The sequence below is a fragment of the Cyprinodon tularosa genome, unplaced genomic scaffold, assembly GCF_016077235.1.
Source record: "Cyprinodon tularosa strain WSP-4 unplaced genomic scaffold, ASM1607723v1 ctg599, whole genome shotgun sequence".
Lineage (NCBI taxonomy): Eukaryota > Metazoa > Chordata > Actinopteri > Cyprinodontiformes > Cyprinodontidae > Cyprinodon > Cyprinodon tularosa.
The window spans coordinates 188,895-207,009 of record NW_024039339.1 but is presented as its reverse complement, the minus strand read 5'-3'; the positions used below and the strand labels follow the sequence as shown (position 1 = coordinate 207,009).

At 38.2% G+C, this 18,115-nt stretch overlaps 1 protein-coding gene across 1 annotated transcript in view; it reads right to left on the bottom strand.

The window, feature by feature from the left end:
- zmat4a (zinc finger, matrin-type 4a) overlaps positions 1-18,115 on the bottom strand; it is a 246,768-nt gene that overhangs the window by 183,132 nt on the left and 45,521 nt on the right. The window contains exon 2 of the mRNA XM_038306972.1: positions 2,460-2,561. Coding sequence (XP_038162900.1) covers positions 2,460-2,561 — 102 coding nt within the window. The remainder of the gene's footprint in view (positions 1-2,459; positions 2,562-18,115) is intronic.

The window sequence follows — 18,115 nt, the reverse complement described above, 5'->3', positions numbered from 1 at the left end:
AGCCAAGGGCCAGCTATTGACTAGCCAAGGGCTATTCAAGGAAAATGGGGAAATGTTGAATGGCTACTACTGTAATTCAAAGAAATAATATTTAATGTATGGGGCATCGTAACCCTGATGGGAGTATTAACCAGTGGGATGGTGAGGGTCCTGTATCTGTACTGTGATTTTTGGTAGCGAAACGTTTGTGAGGCGTCACAACGCGTTTCAACACATTGCCAAACTGTATCGATACACAGATAACTGACACCTACTGGACATTTAAACCACTCCAGGCAGCCTCTGTGACTACACTGACACTGGTTGGATGACATATAATAGGATTTATTTCATCGTTTGCCCCCCTAACAAAAAACAAAACGAAAAGACAGAATGAAAACACAGTAGAAAAGCTGGTAAGAAAGTCTTACACTCCATTCACATTGAATGTGCTTCAGGCAGCAGAAGCAGCAGGTTTACATGCAAAGTCAATCGTTGACGTGCATCAAGGTGCATCAAAAGCTCCTGCAGCGTCTAGAGCAGCTGAAGCAGCACATCATGAGCTTCTGAGCATCTGAGCTGCAGCTGCTGGAGTTGGAAAAATTGAACTTTAGCTGCTTGACGCGCCGCATCAACCAATCAGAGAAGCTGATCTGGGAGCTGGCAGGGAGTCAGACGCAGCACTGCTGATGCAGAGCGCTATGATCACTCCTCTGAAACAGTTTATTAACGCCTAGATTAACTTCAAATGTAGAAACCTGCCGGCAGAATATGTTGGCTTTTATTATCCTGCTGCCTGCAGTTTGTAGCACAGACCTGAAAAACGCTAACATCTACTTCCAGCCGCCACCAACAGGAGGGGAAAACCCTGGAGAGGCGAGCGGGCCTGAGGCAGCTGCTGCTGGGGATTCCCAGTGACAGCGCAGCGCCGGTATGTGGGGGTCTGAGCGGCTCCCACAGAGAAATAATCTTTGAAGGCAGGATGGTAATCTTACGGAACAGGATTAGGGCCACTGAAAAAAAAGAAAATTTAACAGATTTTTAAATTTTATTTCAGTTTAACATGGGAAAAAAGTCAGAATCAAGCCATAGCCATGTCTGTTTTAGAGACTAGCTCTCTTGTTTTAATGACCTTCTGCTCCTCCATTAATGAGGGGACCCCTCTGGCACGTAAAAAGTTGCCTAATTCCGTCATTTTCCACCAATGTGTCACTGGCCACCTCAAACAACTCACATTTTTGTCAGTGAAGCTGAGTGCTCCACATCTCTTCCTTCATGGTGCCCATCTACATTAAGATCCAAAATTCTGAGATTAAAGTCAGAATTCTGAGAAAACTACTACTAAATTGAAATAAAATTTTATAATCAGTAAACTTTTTTTTTTTCAGTGGCCCTAATCCTCTTCCGTATAATCTGGATGAACTGACTGCACAGACCATGTTTTCAGGAGGACTTTCTCACTTCAACATAGATTCTAGGGCTGCAACTAACGATTTTTTTAAAAATCGATGAATCGGCCGATTATTTTTTCGATTAATCGATGAATCGGACAAAAAATATTTTTTATATTAACCTCTTTATTCCAAAATAAACATTTTAGACAGAACAAACAAGCACACAAGTACAGGTTGCTCATTAACTGTACTGGTGCAATATGAAAAATAAATGTTTGTGTTAAAACTACGCAAACTTACATGAGAAATGTAGCTGTACATCCACAAAATATAGGCTACTTTGTTTCATAAAGCGCAAAAAGGAACGATACATGCTTTCACGTAAGAGTCTCCAAAAGCCGCCAGTGACACCGTAGAAAGTCGCCAGATTTGTCACCAGTCGCTTTTTTAAAAAAATAGTCGCTGGAGGGGTCTGAAAAGTCGCTAAATATAGCGACAAAGTCGCTGAGTTGGCAACACTGCACCTGCGGCGCTGACTCGCTCTGCCGTAATTTTTTTTTCTTCCCCCGTTTCAGTCAAGTGGATGTGATGACGACGGCGGCGGATGACGCATTAATCGCGCGACACAACTAATCGATGATTAAATTCGTTGCCAACGCTTTTAAAAGTCAATTTTTATCGATTTTATCGATTCGTTGTTGCAGCCCTAATAGATTCTAACTACTCTTTACCCGCTGATCACAGCTAATATAGCAAAGCTGCTCTCTGGCATTGAACACAGGAGCATCAGACGCATCTGGACTCACTTTACTGGACGTCTGACCTTAATGTGGACAAACATCAGAATTGAAGCAGCAGAAGCTTTTATGCTGCTGAAAGCATGTCTGGTATGATTGTCCAACGTCTAAGAGAAAATAAGGGTAAAATCTGGGGTGTGCGGTGTGTTTCCTGACAGCTGCAGGGTTCAGGTGTATAGATCAGCCTGATCTCCCCAGAGGCAGAAGCAAAGCTGTGTGATCCAGAGATTTAATTATCTCCACTACAGCAATGAAGTGTAACAGACTTGGATGATGTAATGTTCTTCACCTCATAATGGGCCACCCTCTGGGACTCGGAGATGAGCTGAGCGCTGCACACTTTGCAGTAGCTGTCTGTGAAAAGTCCTTGGTCCACCTCTGTTGACTTCATCTAGAAAAGAAGACAAATGGACGATTATTAAACCTGGAGATGAGAGAGGAAAATGAACGATTTAATTATTATCATTTGAATTATCGACGTCATTCTGATGTCATTCAGACAAACGGCTGATGAACGCAGTGGTGCAAAAAGTGGGCATGCAGTGTATGCAACAGATAGGGGCGCTGCACTAGAGGGGGAGTCTAGAAAAAATGTCTTTCTAGTTGGCATTTTCTATATTTAACAGCATAAAATGATCAATAACGGAGTGACAGCCCCTCTGATCCTTCACCTCCCTTCTTATTGCTCTTCCTTCCACACAGGTGGTTTGGACACACGCCTGTAAGAAAACGCACTCACGCACATTTTTTTTTTGTTTCTTTGAAATCTTAGACTGGGCTGCGTCCGAATTCATGGGCTGCGCCTTCCAAGGACGCGGTCTACCTGGACTGGATCCTTGTAGGTCCGTGAAAATAAGGAGGCCAGAAGAGTTTTGGCTGTGAATTCAAACAGGTCCATCCTTTGCGCGGCTTTCTCTGCCATACGCTCTGTCGCTTAGCAACCGTGATAGTTGACACACAAAGCAGGAAAAGAATGAATACCGAAGTTTTCAAAACTGTTTTATTTTCTTTTATTCTTTATTATAAAGTGAACAAAGACTACAATCGTGTCAATCCAGAGTGGAATAAAGGTTCCAACCACCGGGAGCAGGAACAAAAAAAAATCAAATGTAATGATAGAAACCTTAGTCAGTTAAATAACCTGCAGCTGTGATTCTGCACATCTCTGATGTTGCTGCTGTTTTCAAATATCCATTACTAGGGATGCAGGACATTGGGATTTTGGCCGATATCCGATATGCCGATATTTTAAAAGTCATGTAGCCGATAACCGATATCGATACCGATGTTAAAGCTGGACAAAAATAAGTAGTCATTGAAAATAGCAGTTTTGTTATCCATTTCTGACACTTTGAAAAATAATATACTCAAATATATTTTCATATGCTGATATCAAATAGATTTTTAAAAACGCGGTATCGATCTATTTTACTTTCAAAATCTGGTGAAATTTCATCGTTCTGTTACAAACTCTCGTGATATTTTGCAAATTCTTGTGAGATTTTGTTAGTAAAATAGATCGATACCGCGTCAAAATATCAACATATAAAAATATGGCAAAATTTCGTGAATTTTCGGGGGATTTCGTAGCATAACGATGACATATAGCAATATTTCATTAGTAAAAGAGATTGATATGGTGTTTTTAAATGACAATATATCAGCATATGAAGATATTGGGATATTTTAATGTATCAATATTTTTTCCCTCGTCTTTAGAAGTTTTTAAGTCTGCAAAAAAGAAGTTTTTGAGGAAAGAGCAGAAGTAGTATTTATTTTTATTTTTTTAGACTTTAGAAACTCAGAAGCTGATCAAATATCAGGTTAAATATCGGTGGGGTGGCCGATGTCCGATATTCAGTTTTAAGGCCGATACCGATAGGGGGACGATTATATCGTGCATCCCTATCCATTACTGCAAAAATGTCCATAGCTGCATATTGTTTATTTATTCTCCAGTTTTATATTGTTAAACATCACAGTGTTTTATTGTTTATATTTGAACTTTTCACTATTATATTATTCTTATACATTTTTCTAAAATTCACATTTGTGTGACCATTTTTTTAAATAATCCTTTTGCTGCTGTAAATTTCCCCATTGTGGAACAATAAAGAGATTTTCTATTCTATTCTATAAAAGGGGTAGAAATATATAAGTAAATCTAAACAATTTAAGTATAAAAAACGTATCAGTAAAATCTCTTAAATTCAACAAAAAATACTTAGTTAAGCAAATTGTGCAAAATAACAGTTAAAAATGAAACTCCTATCAGATTTATAGTCCCCCCCCACCCTGCAGATCTATTAGAATCTGTCCTTAATTTCCAGCCAAACTCATTTACACAGTAACAGATAAAAACCTTTAGATAAATCAAACATTACCGCCACATATCTGACTCTCTAACCATTAAAACAATATATATGCTCACATATATGCTCTGTTTTTTGCGAAGTAGAGCCAGCCAATCATGTTCGCGTATGCAAATTAGCCATGTGCTTTTCCGCAGTTACTAGCGTGAAGATAGCAGGTCTTCACTCCTGTTTGTGGACCTCGATGGACAAATTCGACCCATTTCCATTCGTCAGAAACTGGATTAAAGCAGGACATGTGCGTGCATGAAAGAGAGAGACAGACAGACAGTCTTTGTGCTTGTGTGTGTTTTCATAGACTGTCTATTCAGGCTCTTGCCCGCTCTATCAGATTCACAGAAAGCTTCATCCACCAAGCTGTCAGGAAGCTGACCCACCTCAAAATAAATAAATCACTCCGGACAAACTGTCTCCTGCACTACTATTAATACTATATTTATTTACTGTTATTTTGCACTGTTACTGTTACAAATGCTATATCTTACATAATTGGTAATAATAATAATAATAATTTTTCTGCTGCCATTACCATCTGCCTTTTTGCACTAGCATAAGTATTGCATATTTTATATTATTGTACATTTTATATTTTATTGTGAAATTGAATGTTTAAATGTTAGTATTAGGAACTGATCTTATCAGTTGTGCCTGTGCACTTTATCTGTTTCACTGTTGGTGAATGAGAAACGTCCTCTCCAGTCCTTGTATGTCTGAATGTGAAGAATTGACATTAAAGCTGACTTTAACTTTGAAATGTTATAGGCCTGCTGCATATTGAGACAATTTAGATCAGTATATAGTAACAATCAAGAGATGGGGACCCCCCCAAATATTGACAGGTACTTCGCACACTGCCGCTGACAGTTGCATCTGCAGAGAGATCATTTAGCTAAAGCTCATCAAAACACACCTTCATTCAAATATGAGGTGCGATGGTTTGTCCCAGTTAGCAGTGAGCTCTATTGAAAACACGGGACGTTCTGCATCATTTGATTCTATACTTGACAAATGGGCACTTCCAAACTCAATGGAATGAAACAGTTTAAACGTCATAAATGTTCAAACTCGATGATGTGTTCACATCCACCTAAAAAATATGTAGTTGCGCCCCTGGATAAATGCACAGCTTCTCTGTAATCTGAGGTGAATCTGAGGCTGAAGCTGAGATGGTTGAAGCTGGGAACCCGTTAGATCGTATAAACTGTGCAGAAGAAGTGGAAAAGATGAGGTTTTTGTTTGGACCATTGGTGTTTTTTAGCCTTTTTTTGGGGGTGCTGAAGCAACCTCTTATTTGAATCAAAGCAACACTAAAATATGTGGGTTTTCTTTATACTGTATGCGCTTTTTATAATAAAAAACAAAGAAAACCAAAAAAATTTGACGTTGTAAAAACCACATAGTATTTGGCTTTTTAATTCAATTATGTTCTGGTTTTCTGCGATGGACTGGCGACCTGTCCCGGGTGTACCTGAATGCAGCGTTTTTGAGGAAAACGCTGCATTCAGGTGTTTCTGAAATGTACAGTTTGATTTCTGCACCTATTGATGGTGTGTTGGTGAAATGTTCACCAGAGAGGTGCTCTAAAGTGTCTGAGACTGCTAGGGCTGCAACTAACGATTATTTTAAAAATCGATGAATCGGACGATTATTTTTTCGATTAATCGATGAATCGGACAAAAAATATTTTTTATATTAACCTCTTTATTCCAAAATAAACATTTTAGACAGAACAAACAAGCACACAAGTACAGGTTGCTCATTAACTGTACTGGTGCAATATGAAAAATAAATGTTTGTGTTAAAACTACGCAAACTTACATGAGAAATGTAGCTGTACATCCACAAAATATAGGGTACTTTGTTTCATAAAGCGCAAAAAAAGACATTTTTGTTTTTTAAAGCCCCTAAGGGGTTCAAACAATAGGCCCCCCCATTTCAACAAATGAGTTTTTTTTAGACTAGAAGAGTTCTGCCTTTTAAGACAGGAAAGTATAGCAGTTAAAGTTGCTACTTGAGAAAATACTGAACCATAGAGATAAAAATAGCCCTGTGATTCAAATTATAAATTGTATTTGGAATAAAAATGAGAGAACTAGGGGTGCTAAAAAACACATTCTCCAAAGACAGATATTTACATGGGAATGTGGCAGATAATTAATTGACATATTACTGATCTTGCTGGATTTTATTCTGCTTTACTTCCATAAATTGCAGGATCTTCTTTACTTTATCTTTGCCAGAAGATTTAAACTTTAAAAGCCTTGCCCTCATAATTTGCAAGTTAATTTATTTATAAAGTAAATATAAACGCTGCTTAAGCTAATTCAAATGAAATTAAAAGTAAAATAAGTAGCCAACCTTATCACTGTCTGTAACCTACTAACACGGTAAGGAAAGCATCAGATGAGCTACCTGAGAAACTAACGTTACGTTTCCCCACTTTAAAACCAAACAAACATGGTGGTTCCGTGCCATGTTAATTTCTTTTGAAAAAAGTTGCATGTTATCACTTTTTTCGCTTTACAAAGCGCAGGCTATTTTAATTATTGTGATCAATTTGCGCCGTCAATCCCGGTGCATGCGCGCTTCATTTGCAGTCTGGACGCTGAGGCTCTGACTGAGAGGGACTCCTGCGGGAAAACGCGATTGGGGTGGGGGAGGCGCCCCACGGCAGAGTAGGAACGATGCATGCTTTCACGTAAGAGTCTCCAAAAGCCGCCAGTGACACCGAAAAAAGTCGCCAGATTTGTCGCTAGTCGCTTTTTTGAAAAATAGTCGCTGGAGGGGTCTGAAAAGTCGCGGAGTTGGCAACACTGCACCTGCGGCGCTGACTCGCTCTGCCGTATTTTTTTTTCTTCCTCTTTCAGTCAAGAGGCAGTGATGACGGCGCGGCGGATGACGCAATAATCGCGCGACACAACTAATCGATGATGAAATTCGTTGCCAACGCTTTTAAAAGTCGATTTTTATCGATTTTATCGATTCGTTGTTGCAGCCCTAGAGACTGCTTTGTTTGAGGCCGAATGGGGTTCAAGGAGACAGAAGCAGAGATAAAAAAAAAAGCAGAGGATGAAGAGAGCACATCCAGTTAGTCACAGTCAGAGAAACAGGACTACACTTTAAAACTGATATTTCTCTCCAGGATGGAGTCACAGCCAAACAGGAACAGACCAGATGAAGCTACTATGAGAAAAAGCAGAGAGAGCAGAACGTTAGAGATTGAACTAATAGATTCTGCAGAGTGGGAGAATAGAGATAGAATGAAGCAGAATGATGAAAAAGGGTCCCTATGTCCTCCAGCAGTCTAAGCCTATAGCAGCAGAACTATAGAGATAGCTCAGGATTACACATGATTTACAATCATTTTCTGATTACTAGTCTAAAGAGGAAGATGTGTAAAGGAGGAGCCGTGGAACAAGGTGTGTGGAAAGTGAAAGGTAAACCAGGTAAGAAAACAGGCAGAATAGCAGCAAAGAAAAACATTTCCATGTATCATAGAAGTCCTTTTGGCACAAAAAAGAGACAACTCATTTCATGAAAACTGATTCAAAGGTTTCCGTGATATTAGTTGATTTAAAAGCTTTAATTGGTTGGAAATTCTTCTAAAAAAATGGCACATGTCTCAGATACAATGCATTAGTGAACGATGGAGTCAGTGATTAGCAAAACGCACTGAACAAGTTTAGAAAATATGTAGAAAACAATTAAATGAATCTTGTTCTGCCAAGCAGCTCTCTGGGTGCCCAGGAGCCTGTTAAAGAAAAATTATTATTTTTAGTTTTTAATACAGTTAATCTTATGGCATGTGTAAAAGGTATGTTGAACACTCTCATTTTGAACATATTTCTTAATTTTGAACAAGTTTGTGAAGATAACCTTTCCTTGAACCAAATTACTGAATTTAAGTTTGTTCTTGAGAATTTATGGCAGGAGAGGCCCCCGCATTCCAACAGCTATTCTGTGAGGTCTTATCTTATGTTTTCTTTAGCCAGAAGACCTTAGAATTCATGGACGCCAGGCCGTAAATTAGGGGAAGTTCTAAGTTTTTCTGAGTGTCCAAGATAGCTCCTGGTTGGAGGAGCAAAAGCCAGCCTTATTTGAATAAATTAAATACAAGAGGATAAAACTTTCTACACAGAAGTAACTAATCAGATTTGCTCTTGCAACTCTCCAAAGATGTCTTTGTACGTCTTTGCTTTCTTTCCTTCTCTCCATTTATGTCAGGTAATTGAATGTATGTCTCTGTTGTTCTGCAGTTTCTGGTGTAAGTTTGTGCATTGTCTTACTTCTGAGTTTATGCATTGTCTTATATTGGATTAAACTCTGTAATTCTGTAACGTCAACACACATTGCTGGTTTTCCTGGGGCCACACGCAGCTCGCCGGGAGGGCCGGGGAAGGGAAGAGAGAGAGCCAAACTTTTTCCAAGTTAACTATTTTAGAATATTTTCTTCCTTAACAAGCCCTAAACATCTGGTCCTAGAATCGCCCCTGGTTTGGATCCCACCTGCTACAAGAATTCAACTTTTATCAGACAGATGAGTCAGAAAGAAAGAAGTCCTCCTCATGGATGTTTGTGCAAAAACGCATCAGAATCTTCTCCTCATAATGAGGCTTTAGTTTGAAATCCTGAAGGAACTGAGACTAAGTGAACCAAAGGCAACGCAGCAACTAAACAATGATAAGATATCATACTTTCATTGTTTCTAATCCATATTTCATTACCACAAGCATTTAGAGTAACTGACAGCTGCTGAGCGGCTTCTGGAGGCAACGACTTAGAAAAACCTCGCTGTGCCAAACGTCCCGCCTCAGGCAAAAGGCTCCAATTTTATTTACCTATACAAAATAAATCACTACAGCAGATTAAGCACATTAGGCTGCTGGGTTTTCTGCAGGTTTGTTATAATATGTGATAGAAGTTTTAGACTGAATAACAGGCTTCCAGCTCCACATCTGATCCTTTCTCCTGGTCATTCTAATTCATCCAGGCTTCCATCATCGCCTCAGATAACATCTCTAGAAGCATCCGGCTCAACCTATCCTCCAGCTTCAGTCGGATTTCTATGATGAGCAGCAAGACAGGCAGCAACTGCCTTCATGGGACTTTGTAGGAAATTTAAATAATTAGAAAAAAGATGGAATTAAGTTGTTAAAATGTATTTTGTTAATATATTATTAAGCACTCTTATTGTTTCTATAAAATCAATGCACTTAATTAACTTCATCAGCAGGACTCTAAGGAGGAAACTGAGATCTAAGGATTGATACAGAAAAACTCACAATTTAAAGGAAACTAACTGCTATCAGCTTTAGATTTAAGTATATATAGGGAACCTGAAACAACTTTTTCATTCCTGATAAATTACCAGTATTGACGCAAAACAATATAAGCATGAACTTTACAGATTTGTGTTACAAATATTGTAGTGTGAAAAGTTCATTCAGTTTATTTCTATAGCTCCAATTCACATCAGGTCATCTCAGGTCACTTTCCAGTTCAACCAGATCATCCAGAGAGATTGGCTAAATTTTTATCTGAGGAAAACCAGCTGATTGCATCGACTCATTGACTCTTCAGCACACTAAGGATGCTTGTAGCGACAGTGGAGAGGAAAAACTCCCTTTGAACAGGAAGAAACCTCCAGCAGAACCAGGCTCAGTGTGAGCGGCCATCTGCTGAGGCCTTGTGAGAATTTTTTGATCGGGCCGAGTTTCAGCTTGATTGTGCGTCATAGTCTACGGGGGTAACGAGGGGCGATCAGCCGCCAACGACCACCTCCCCATCAGGAAGGGTAAGGCTGGGAGAAAATCAAACATGTTTGATATTCAGTCGGCCGTCGTTAGGTGGTCGTGGGCAAATAACTCAGTGGGCAAACAAGGATTCTTCTTCTTTTCTTCCTCTTACATGACAACACAGCAGCATTAGGGGTGTGGGAAATAATTGTTTTGGCAATATATCGTGATATTCGGCTGCCCAATATAATATCGATCTTTCACTTCTTAGTATCGATTAAAAAAAAAAATGGTTACATAAAACATTGATGGGAAAATGGGCTACCTCTGCACCACCACTCTGGCAGAAAGCGCTGTGGAGCCCTTTAACTGTGCGTGCAGCACCAAATCTGTATTTGAGGCAGTCACAGTTGAAGAAAAACCCCAAACAACATGGATAATAATACCTAATCTATATTTTCTGATAAAAAATATACAGCACTTGCTGTTTTATCTCATCATTTGATTTTGATAGCTGGGGAAAATATGGCAATATATAGGGATACTGCAATATCGTGATAATATCGTATCGTGACCCAAGTATCGCGACATGTATCGAATCGCAACACTCATGCCAATACTCACCTCTAAGCAGCATGGCACTAAATTACCCAAATATCCAAGGCAGCGCCTTTCACTCTAGTGAGCTTCATATTTCTCTTTTACTGGTTTGGCTTCCGGATAGACGAGTCCGAGTAGCGCCATCTCACTGCGGAGCTGAGTCCCACCTGGCTTTTAGATGTACATTGTGAGCAGGTAGATCGCATCAGAGCGTCACAGTGTGAGAAGAAACATGGTGAGCTGCGATCTTTTAAACCCTGCGGTTTCGTCGTACAGTTTGAGCTGTAGCTGCGTGCAACGATTGAAAATATCGTACAGTGTACGCCCAGCTTTAGTGCAGAGATGGCAAAAGTACTCACTTTCCGTACTTGAGTAAAAGTACAGATACTTGTGTTAAAAAATACTCTGGTAAAAGTGGAAGTACTGAATAAACTTCTTTACTCAAGTAAAAGTAACAAAGTACAGGCTTGTAAATGTACTTAAAGTATAAAAGTAAAAGTAGAAACCACTTTTTTCATGCCGTTGCCTACATTTTAAATGGATGTCTGCCAATAGGACTAGATCTCCGTTGTGTTCATTTTCAATCATCTCGTCGTCCATGCTACTATGCTAACGCCACCGCCACCAAGCTGCAATGATTTGCCGCCAATGAATACCGCCGAATCTGTCGATTCATCTTGTAGTGGTGCGTCAAACGCAACGTAGATTCCCATCCAATTAGATTGAATTTGGTATTGATGACGTGAAAAATACTAACGGTAACTCCATTGAAATGATTCAAAACTAAAGTAACGAGACAATTTTTTAAAATGTAAGGAGTAGAAAGTACAGATATTTGTGTAAAAATGTAAGGAGTAGAATTAAAAAGTCGCCATAAAAATAAGTAGTAAAGTAAAGTAAAAATATCAGAAAAATCTACTTGAGTACAGTAACGAAGTATTTGTACTTCGTTACTTCCCATCTCTGCTTTAGCCGGATTATAATCCAGATGAACTGATGAACAGAGGATGTTTGGAGGTGAACTTTCTCGCTTAAAACGTGTTAAAACTATTTTCCCGACTCATAAAGTAAATAAAGCCGAGCTGCTCTCTAGCTTGAACAGAGCAGATAAACAACCAGTGTCCAGTTTCATCAAGCGTCTAAATTTCTACTCTTATCCATTTTTGATGCTTAAAAATCTTTAAATCTTTAGGTAATGAGAAAATAAATAATTTCTAGTTGGCGATCGTTCAAATATGTAGTCTGGAAAAATAGAGCTGTAGGGCCAGTAAATAATAAATGTCTGACAGGGTAGTGGAAAAAATAATAATAATAATAATAATGGATAAATTATATATTTCTAAAACTCTGATTCAAATTTTACCAACATTTTTGAAGAAGTTGAGCCTTTTTCTCAATGCATGGCATAAATTCAGCAGCACTTCCACCAGAAAACTGTTTCTCTGCAGCTTCCTGCTCTCGTATCCTTTGGACTCGGAGGCAAAAATCAGACTGACAGGAGCAAACTTGATTGGTAATTTTTTTATTTTTTCTACAGAACAATAAAAAGAAAGAAAAATAAAATTGTAATGCACGTCCTCTCCTCAGTCAGTTGATAGTGGTGTGTATTTTTTATTTTTTTTTACTCGCATCCTTAACAGACAAACGGCTAAAATGAGAGCAGAAAGCCGAGTCAGCTGATGCCAACGGCAGACCTGCTGCCTGTTTTGGCATCAGCCCACAGATGCTCCAGATGAATGATTAATCACCCTAAATTCAGAGGCATTGGCGGCAACATCTACAGCAGCGTGTAAACAACAACAACAACAAGGCGCTTCTCTCAGACTTTATTTTTCTGGGGCTAAATTAAGGTTTCAAAGAAATTTCTTAAATCTATTTTTATTTGAGTGCTAAACACTTTTTTTTTTCAGGCCGGATGATGATCAGCTGTCAGGATGATAATGAAGCCCATTCTGCATTGGTTCAGTTCAATTCAGTTTATTTCTATAGCTCCAATTCACATCATGTCATCTCAGGTCACTTTCCAGTTCACCAGATCATCCAGTCAGATTGATTCAAAGTTTTCTATCTAAGGAAAACCAGCTGATTGCATCGACTCATTGACTCTTCAGCAATCCCTCACACTAAGCATGCTTGTTGCGACAGTGGAGAGGAAAAACTCCCTTTGAACAGGAAGAAACCTCCAGCAGAACCAGGCTCAGTGTGAGCGGCCATCTGCTGAGGCCCACTGGGGCTCAAGGAGACAGAAGCAGAGATATAATTCTGCATTCAGTTCAAGTTTATTTAGAAAAACAAACTCTGGGATCAGTTTTGCCTAACTAGCAAGTAAACATGTCCTGCTACCTGCTGCCGGTTCACATTAGATCAGAAAAATGTCCTCCACCTGCTGGTAATCGCTGTTCATCTGGATACAGACCAAAGACAAACCATAAACTAAAGAAATAAATCATAAAACAATGAAGAATGAATCTATTAGGATCCTGAAACACAGCCTGCCTGTGCAAGCCAGAAGTTTCACATGCGATTACTGGGTAAGTGGCTAGTTAGATAACATATGAGATTGATAATGACTTTAAAATGCCGTTAACTGCAAAATTCAAACTAGTATTTTGTATCGTGTCACCATGAAGATTATTGGATTTATTCTGCAGGTCCTCAAAGCAGAGTTAAGTTTGTTACAGAAGAAACTGGAAGAAAGTCCTGTTAATAGATCACATTTAGGAGAACTGGGATCTTTAAGAGAATTCACACAGTGACACACATTAAGACTATATATCGTTTATTAAGTGGATGTAATACAAATCTAGATCAATGTTGAGAATTCTGCATTGAAAACCCTCTGAATGGGAAGCACAGGCTATGTGCACCGCAAAAACAATCTAGAAATAAGTAAAACTTTCCTAAATTAAGTGTATTCACCCTTAATTTGAGAAGGTAAATTAGGTAGTTTGCCAATGGAATGAGTAATTCTACTCCTAAAATAAGATAATTAGATAATATGCACTTGAAATAAGACAATGCAGTTGTTTTTCTTATTTTAAGTGTAAATTGTCTTGTTCCGTTGGCAAAGTGTCTCTTTTACCTCCTCAATTCAAGAACAAATGCACTTATTTTAAGACAAAAACTGACTAGTCTAGATTTAGATGTTTTGCAGTGTGGAGAATTGTCATTGTCACCAGAGAAAAGCCATCAGGGAATTGCATATTTAATAGAGAAGTGATCATTTACTAATAGCCTTTAAATGGTATTAAACCAGCCGGTGCTGTCAGATGAGCGTATCCATAGTCAATACCTGGAAAGTTTGGAACCAGGCATCAGCAAAGTGAACAAAGCGTGGGAATGGATACGACTATTTGGAACAAGGATGATTCTTTTCATCTGCGCACCGTAAGTAATATTATCCTTTCCCTCGCAAGACACTCGATATACATTTGCAGGAACTATAAACTTTTCGGAAATAAGCCACTGGACTGCTGGAAACTGTTCCAATCTCTCAAAAGCTCCACAAACAACTTTCACAGGACATTTTCAGACTGCTCAGAAAATGTAAATATTTTCACTACTGGACAATCTGATGAATCTGAGAGCATAAAAATACATTTTTTTTCCTCGGTAAATAATCGAGAGGAAAAGTATTTTTTGCTGAAGTGGGTTAGTAATGAGTTTTTGCGGGGTTTTTTGGGCTTTTCTGTAAACGAATGACAATGTTTGATTATCCTTTTTGCTCACTGTATATAGTTGCATCTATTCTTTTAAATTGAATTTTTCTAATACCGTAAAAAAGATTTTTTTTTTTTTATTCCGGTTTATCCCTTTAATTCTGTATGAAAAAAAGACTTTAAACTACCTCAACAGGCGTGTATCCCTTTAGTCATGTACAAAAAAGCTATTTAACTGTTTAATTTTTTATGTTTTTTGAAGCGTATGGCGATCTCACCTTAAAGTGTTTTATTTGACAATGACTAAAGGAATACCCGCCTGTCGAGGCCTGGTTAATAAGGGCGGTATTCAATAAGATAAATAAAGATACATTTGAAAAGACGCACACCACGGGAGACTTTGGCTGAAATGAAAGTAACTTAATGAGATGATGCTCCATGATATGACCATAGAAAAACTAGTCACTCATCAGACTTGACTCAGTTCAAAAACCTGTAAATTAGAACAGAGGCGGATTTAGGAAATTTGGGGCCCTAGGCAAAGCCAGCATAAGGCCCTCTGAATCTAGAAGTCAACACATAAAACAGCCCCATTCTCCAGATAGAGAAATGTTAATAGAATAGACATCCATTATCTGTTCTAGGTTGTGTCCCTCTCTTCTTGTCCCTTTTCTTCTTGTTTTCCTCTCTATGTTTTGTACTCAGCTGACTTTTCATGCTGTCTCTAAAGGAATGAAAGATTTTTTCCAAGCACTAAGCTCACTTAGCTGATTGCTCCTTCCTGTGTTTCCAAAAAGGCCAAAGTAAATAACCCAGTCCTTCTTTTCACTGTAGACAAGCCATGATCTGCTTCTCTGTTCTCCATTTTTCATTTGGATGAAATAATAGCTGCATGAATCATGACAGCAGACAAGATAGAGGAGAGCAGGAGGCGGGGTTACCGATCTACTCGCTCTGGAGAGCAGAGTTCGCTGCTTTTAGATGTTGTCTCCAAAGTCTCCAGTAGCAGAAAAAAGTCTCTAGATTTGGCGCTAGGAGCTTTTTAGAAATCAAAGTGCTAGAGGGGTCTGAAAAGTGGCTAAATATAGCGACTAAAGCGCTAAGTTGGCAACACTGCTCTTTGCATGGTTTGTTTTCAAATGGTTTGCTGCTGTCTGATTGGACCTTTCTGAACATGTGCAGCAAATGGACTGATCCAATATGGTGGACACTGAAGGGGGGGGCTGAGACACACTTAATATTATCAGCGTTCTGATGGCATTTTAACAAAAGTTTTTAAATCAAAAACATAATTAATGTGCAGAAATAAGCAATAGTTGTATTAACCATACGTGTAAAAGGACCTTGGGGCTCCATACAACTGCCTAGTTTTCCCCAATGCTAAATCCGCCCTTGAATCAGAAACACAATTAGTTCAGAACTGTAATTTGCAACCTAATCTATAGAGATATAAATTATGTAAATAATAATAAATAAATAAAATTTCACATGCAATGGGTGAGGGCCAATCACTTATTGAACACCCTTATAGACCTCATGGTTATCATATTGGAATTGGGCCTGTTTAAGGCTAAATATTCACCAAAAGAAACAAAACTTTTCAGTAAATTTGATCTTCCAAGTTTCTTCCGGAAGAAACGAGAAGAAACTGTTTCTTTCAGCCGGACAAAAAAATTCATCCTGGGAAAAAAAAAAAAAAAACATCGGAAAGAAGCTTCCATCAAAGCCCCAAAGGCTGGAAACAAGTGGTCATTATGATGGCTATGTGGACAAGACGCAGAAAAGGATAAATGTTTTCTGATCCTGTGAAATGAAGAAATAATCAGAAGCATTAAATGACTCAAAGGGACAAACAGCTGAGAAGCTTCTGGAATCTGGACCTTTCAGCCTGCTGTAACCAGCAAACGTCACTCTGCCCTTTTCTGAAAGCAATGTCACTGAGAGAGTTTGTCACTTTTTATGGAAGAGGATTATGGCCACTAAAAGAATAATAACTGATTTTTAAATTTTATTTTAAATTCCGTCATTTTCCACCAATGTGTTCCTGTTTCTCTCAAACAACTCCCATCTTTGTCAATGAAGCTGAGTGCTCCACATCTCTACCTTCATGGTGCCCATCTACATTAAGATCCGATATTCTGAGATTAAAGTCAGATTTCTGAATTTGTTTCCATATTAAACTGAAATATTTAAAAATCAGTTTACTTTCTTTTATTTTTTCAGTGGCCCTAATCATCTTCCGTGCTTTTTAGACCCATTGAATCCATGAAATTGTTTCATTTTTTTTGGTCGTTTCTTTTAAGGAGAATTCCTTTTTTTAAATGTATTATTAGCTGTTGACTACAATGTACAGTGCAAATTTTCTAGAAAAGAAAAAGGACACAATTTTGGTTTACTGGGAGATATTCTTAAAAAGCAGAGATGGGAAGTAACGAAGTACAAATACTTTGTTGCTGTACTCAAGTAGATTTTTCTGATATTTTTACTTTACTACTTATTTTTATGGCGACTTTTTACTTCTACTCCTTATATTTTAAAAAATTGTCTCGTTACTTTAGTGTTGAATCATTTCAATGGAGTTACCGTTATTATTTTTCACGTCATCAATACCAAATTCAATCTAATTGGATGGGAATCTACGTTGCATTTGACGCACCACTACAAGATGAATCGACAGATTCGGCGGTATTCATTGGCGGCAAATCATTGCAGCTTGGTGGCGGTGGCGTTAGCATAGTAGCATGGACGACGAGATGATTGAAAATGAACACAACGGAGATCTAGTCCTATTGGCAGACATCCATTTAAAATGTAGGCAACGGCATGAAAAAAGTGGTTTCTACTTTTACTTTTATACTTTAAGTACATTTACAAGCCTGTACTTTGTTACTTTTACTTGAGTAAAGAAGTTTAATCAGTACTTCCACTTTTACCAGAGTATTTTTTAACACAAGTATCTGTACTTTTACTCAAGTACAGAAAGTGAGTACTTTTGCCATCTCTGTTAAAAAAGGAACAACAATATCTGCATAACTGGAAAGGTGATCACCAATGATCATCCTTTGATATGCATAAGTTCTATAACAAGGAATATGGCTGAAAGTAGGTGCTGCAGCAACATTAGACAGCTGCATACAGAGCTACATATTAATATTAAGGCTGGGCATTGCATTAATTGCATTTGCAATATAATCTATTAACTAAATGCAATTTTCAAATCACAAAGTTAATCAATTTTGGTCATTTTACATTTAAAAAGAGTAAGAAGCTAAATATATCACTCCAGAATGTAAGCTGGCAGCAATATGCAGAAAGTGGGTTTGTAACCATGCAGACAGGAAGAAGAGGTGCAGCTTGCATGCAAATTCATGCATGCAAGTAGAATTGATCACTTATTGACTAAAGGTTTAAAGAAAAGTCCTGCAACAAAAGGCTCTGGAGAGGCAAGCTTCCCAGGTCAAGAAAAAATCTAAAACCCTGTAGTGAAACATTTACATGATTTTAGTTAATGCAAAAAATAATCCATAAAAAAATGCAATATTGGTTTAAAAATCACAATTTTCATTTTTGGATAATATT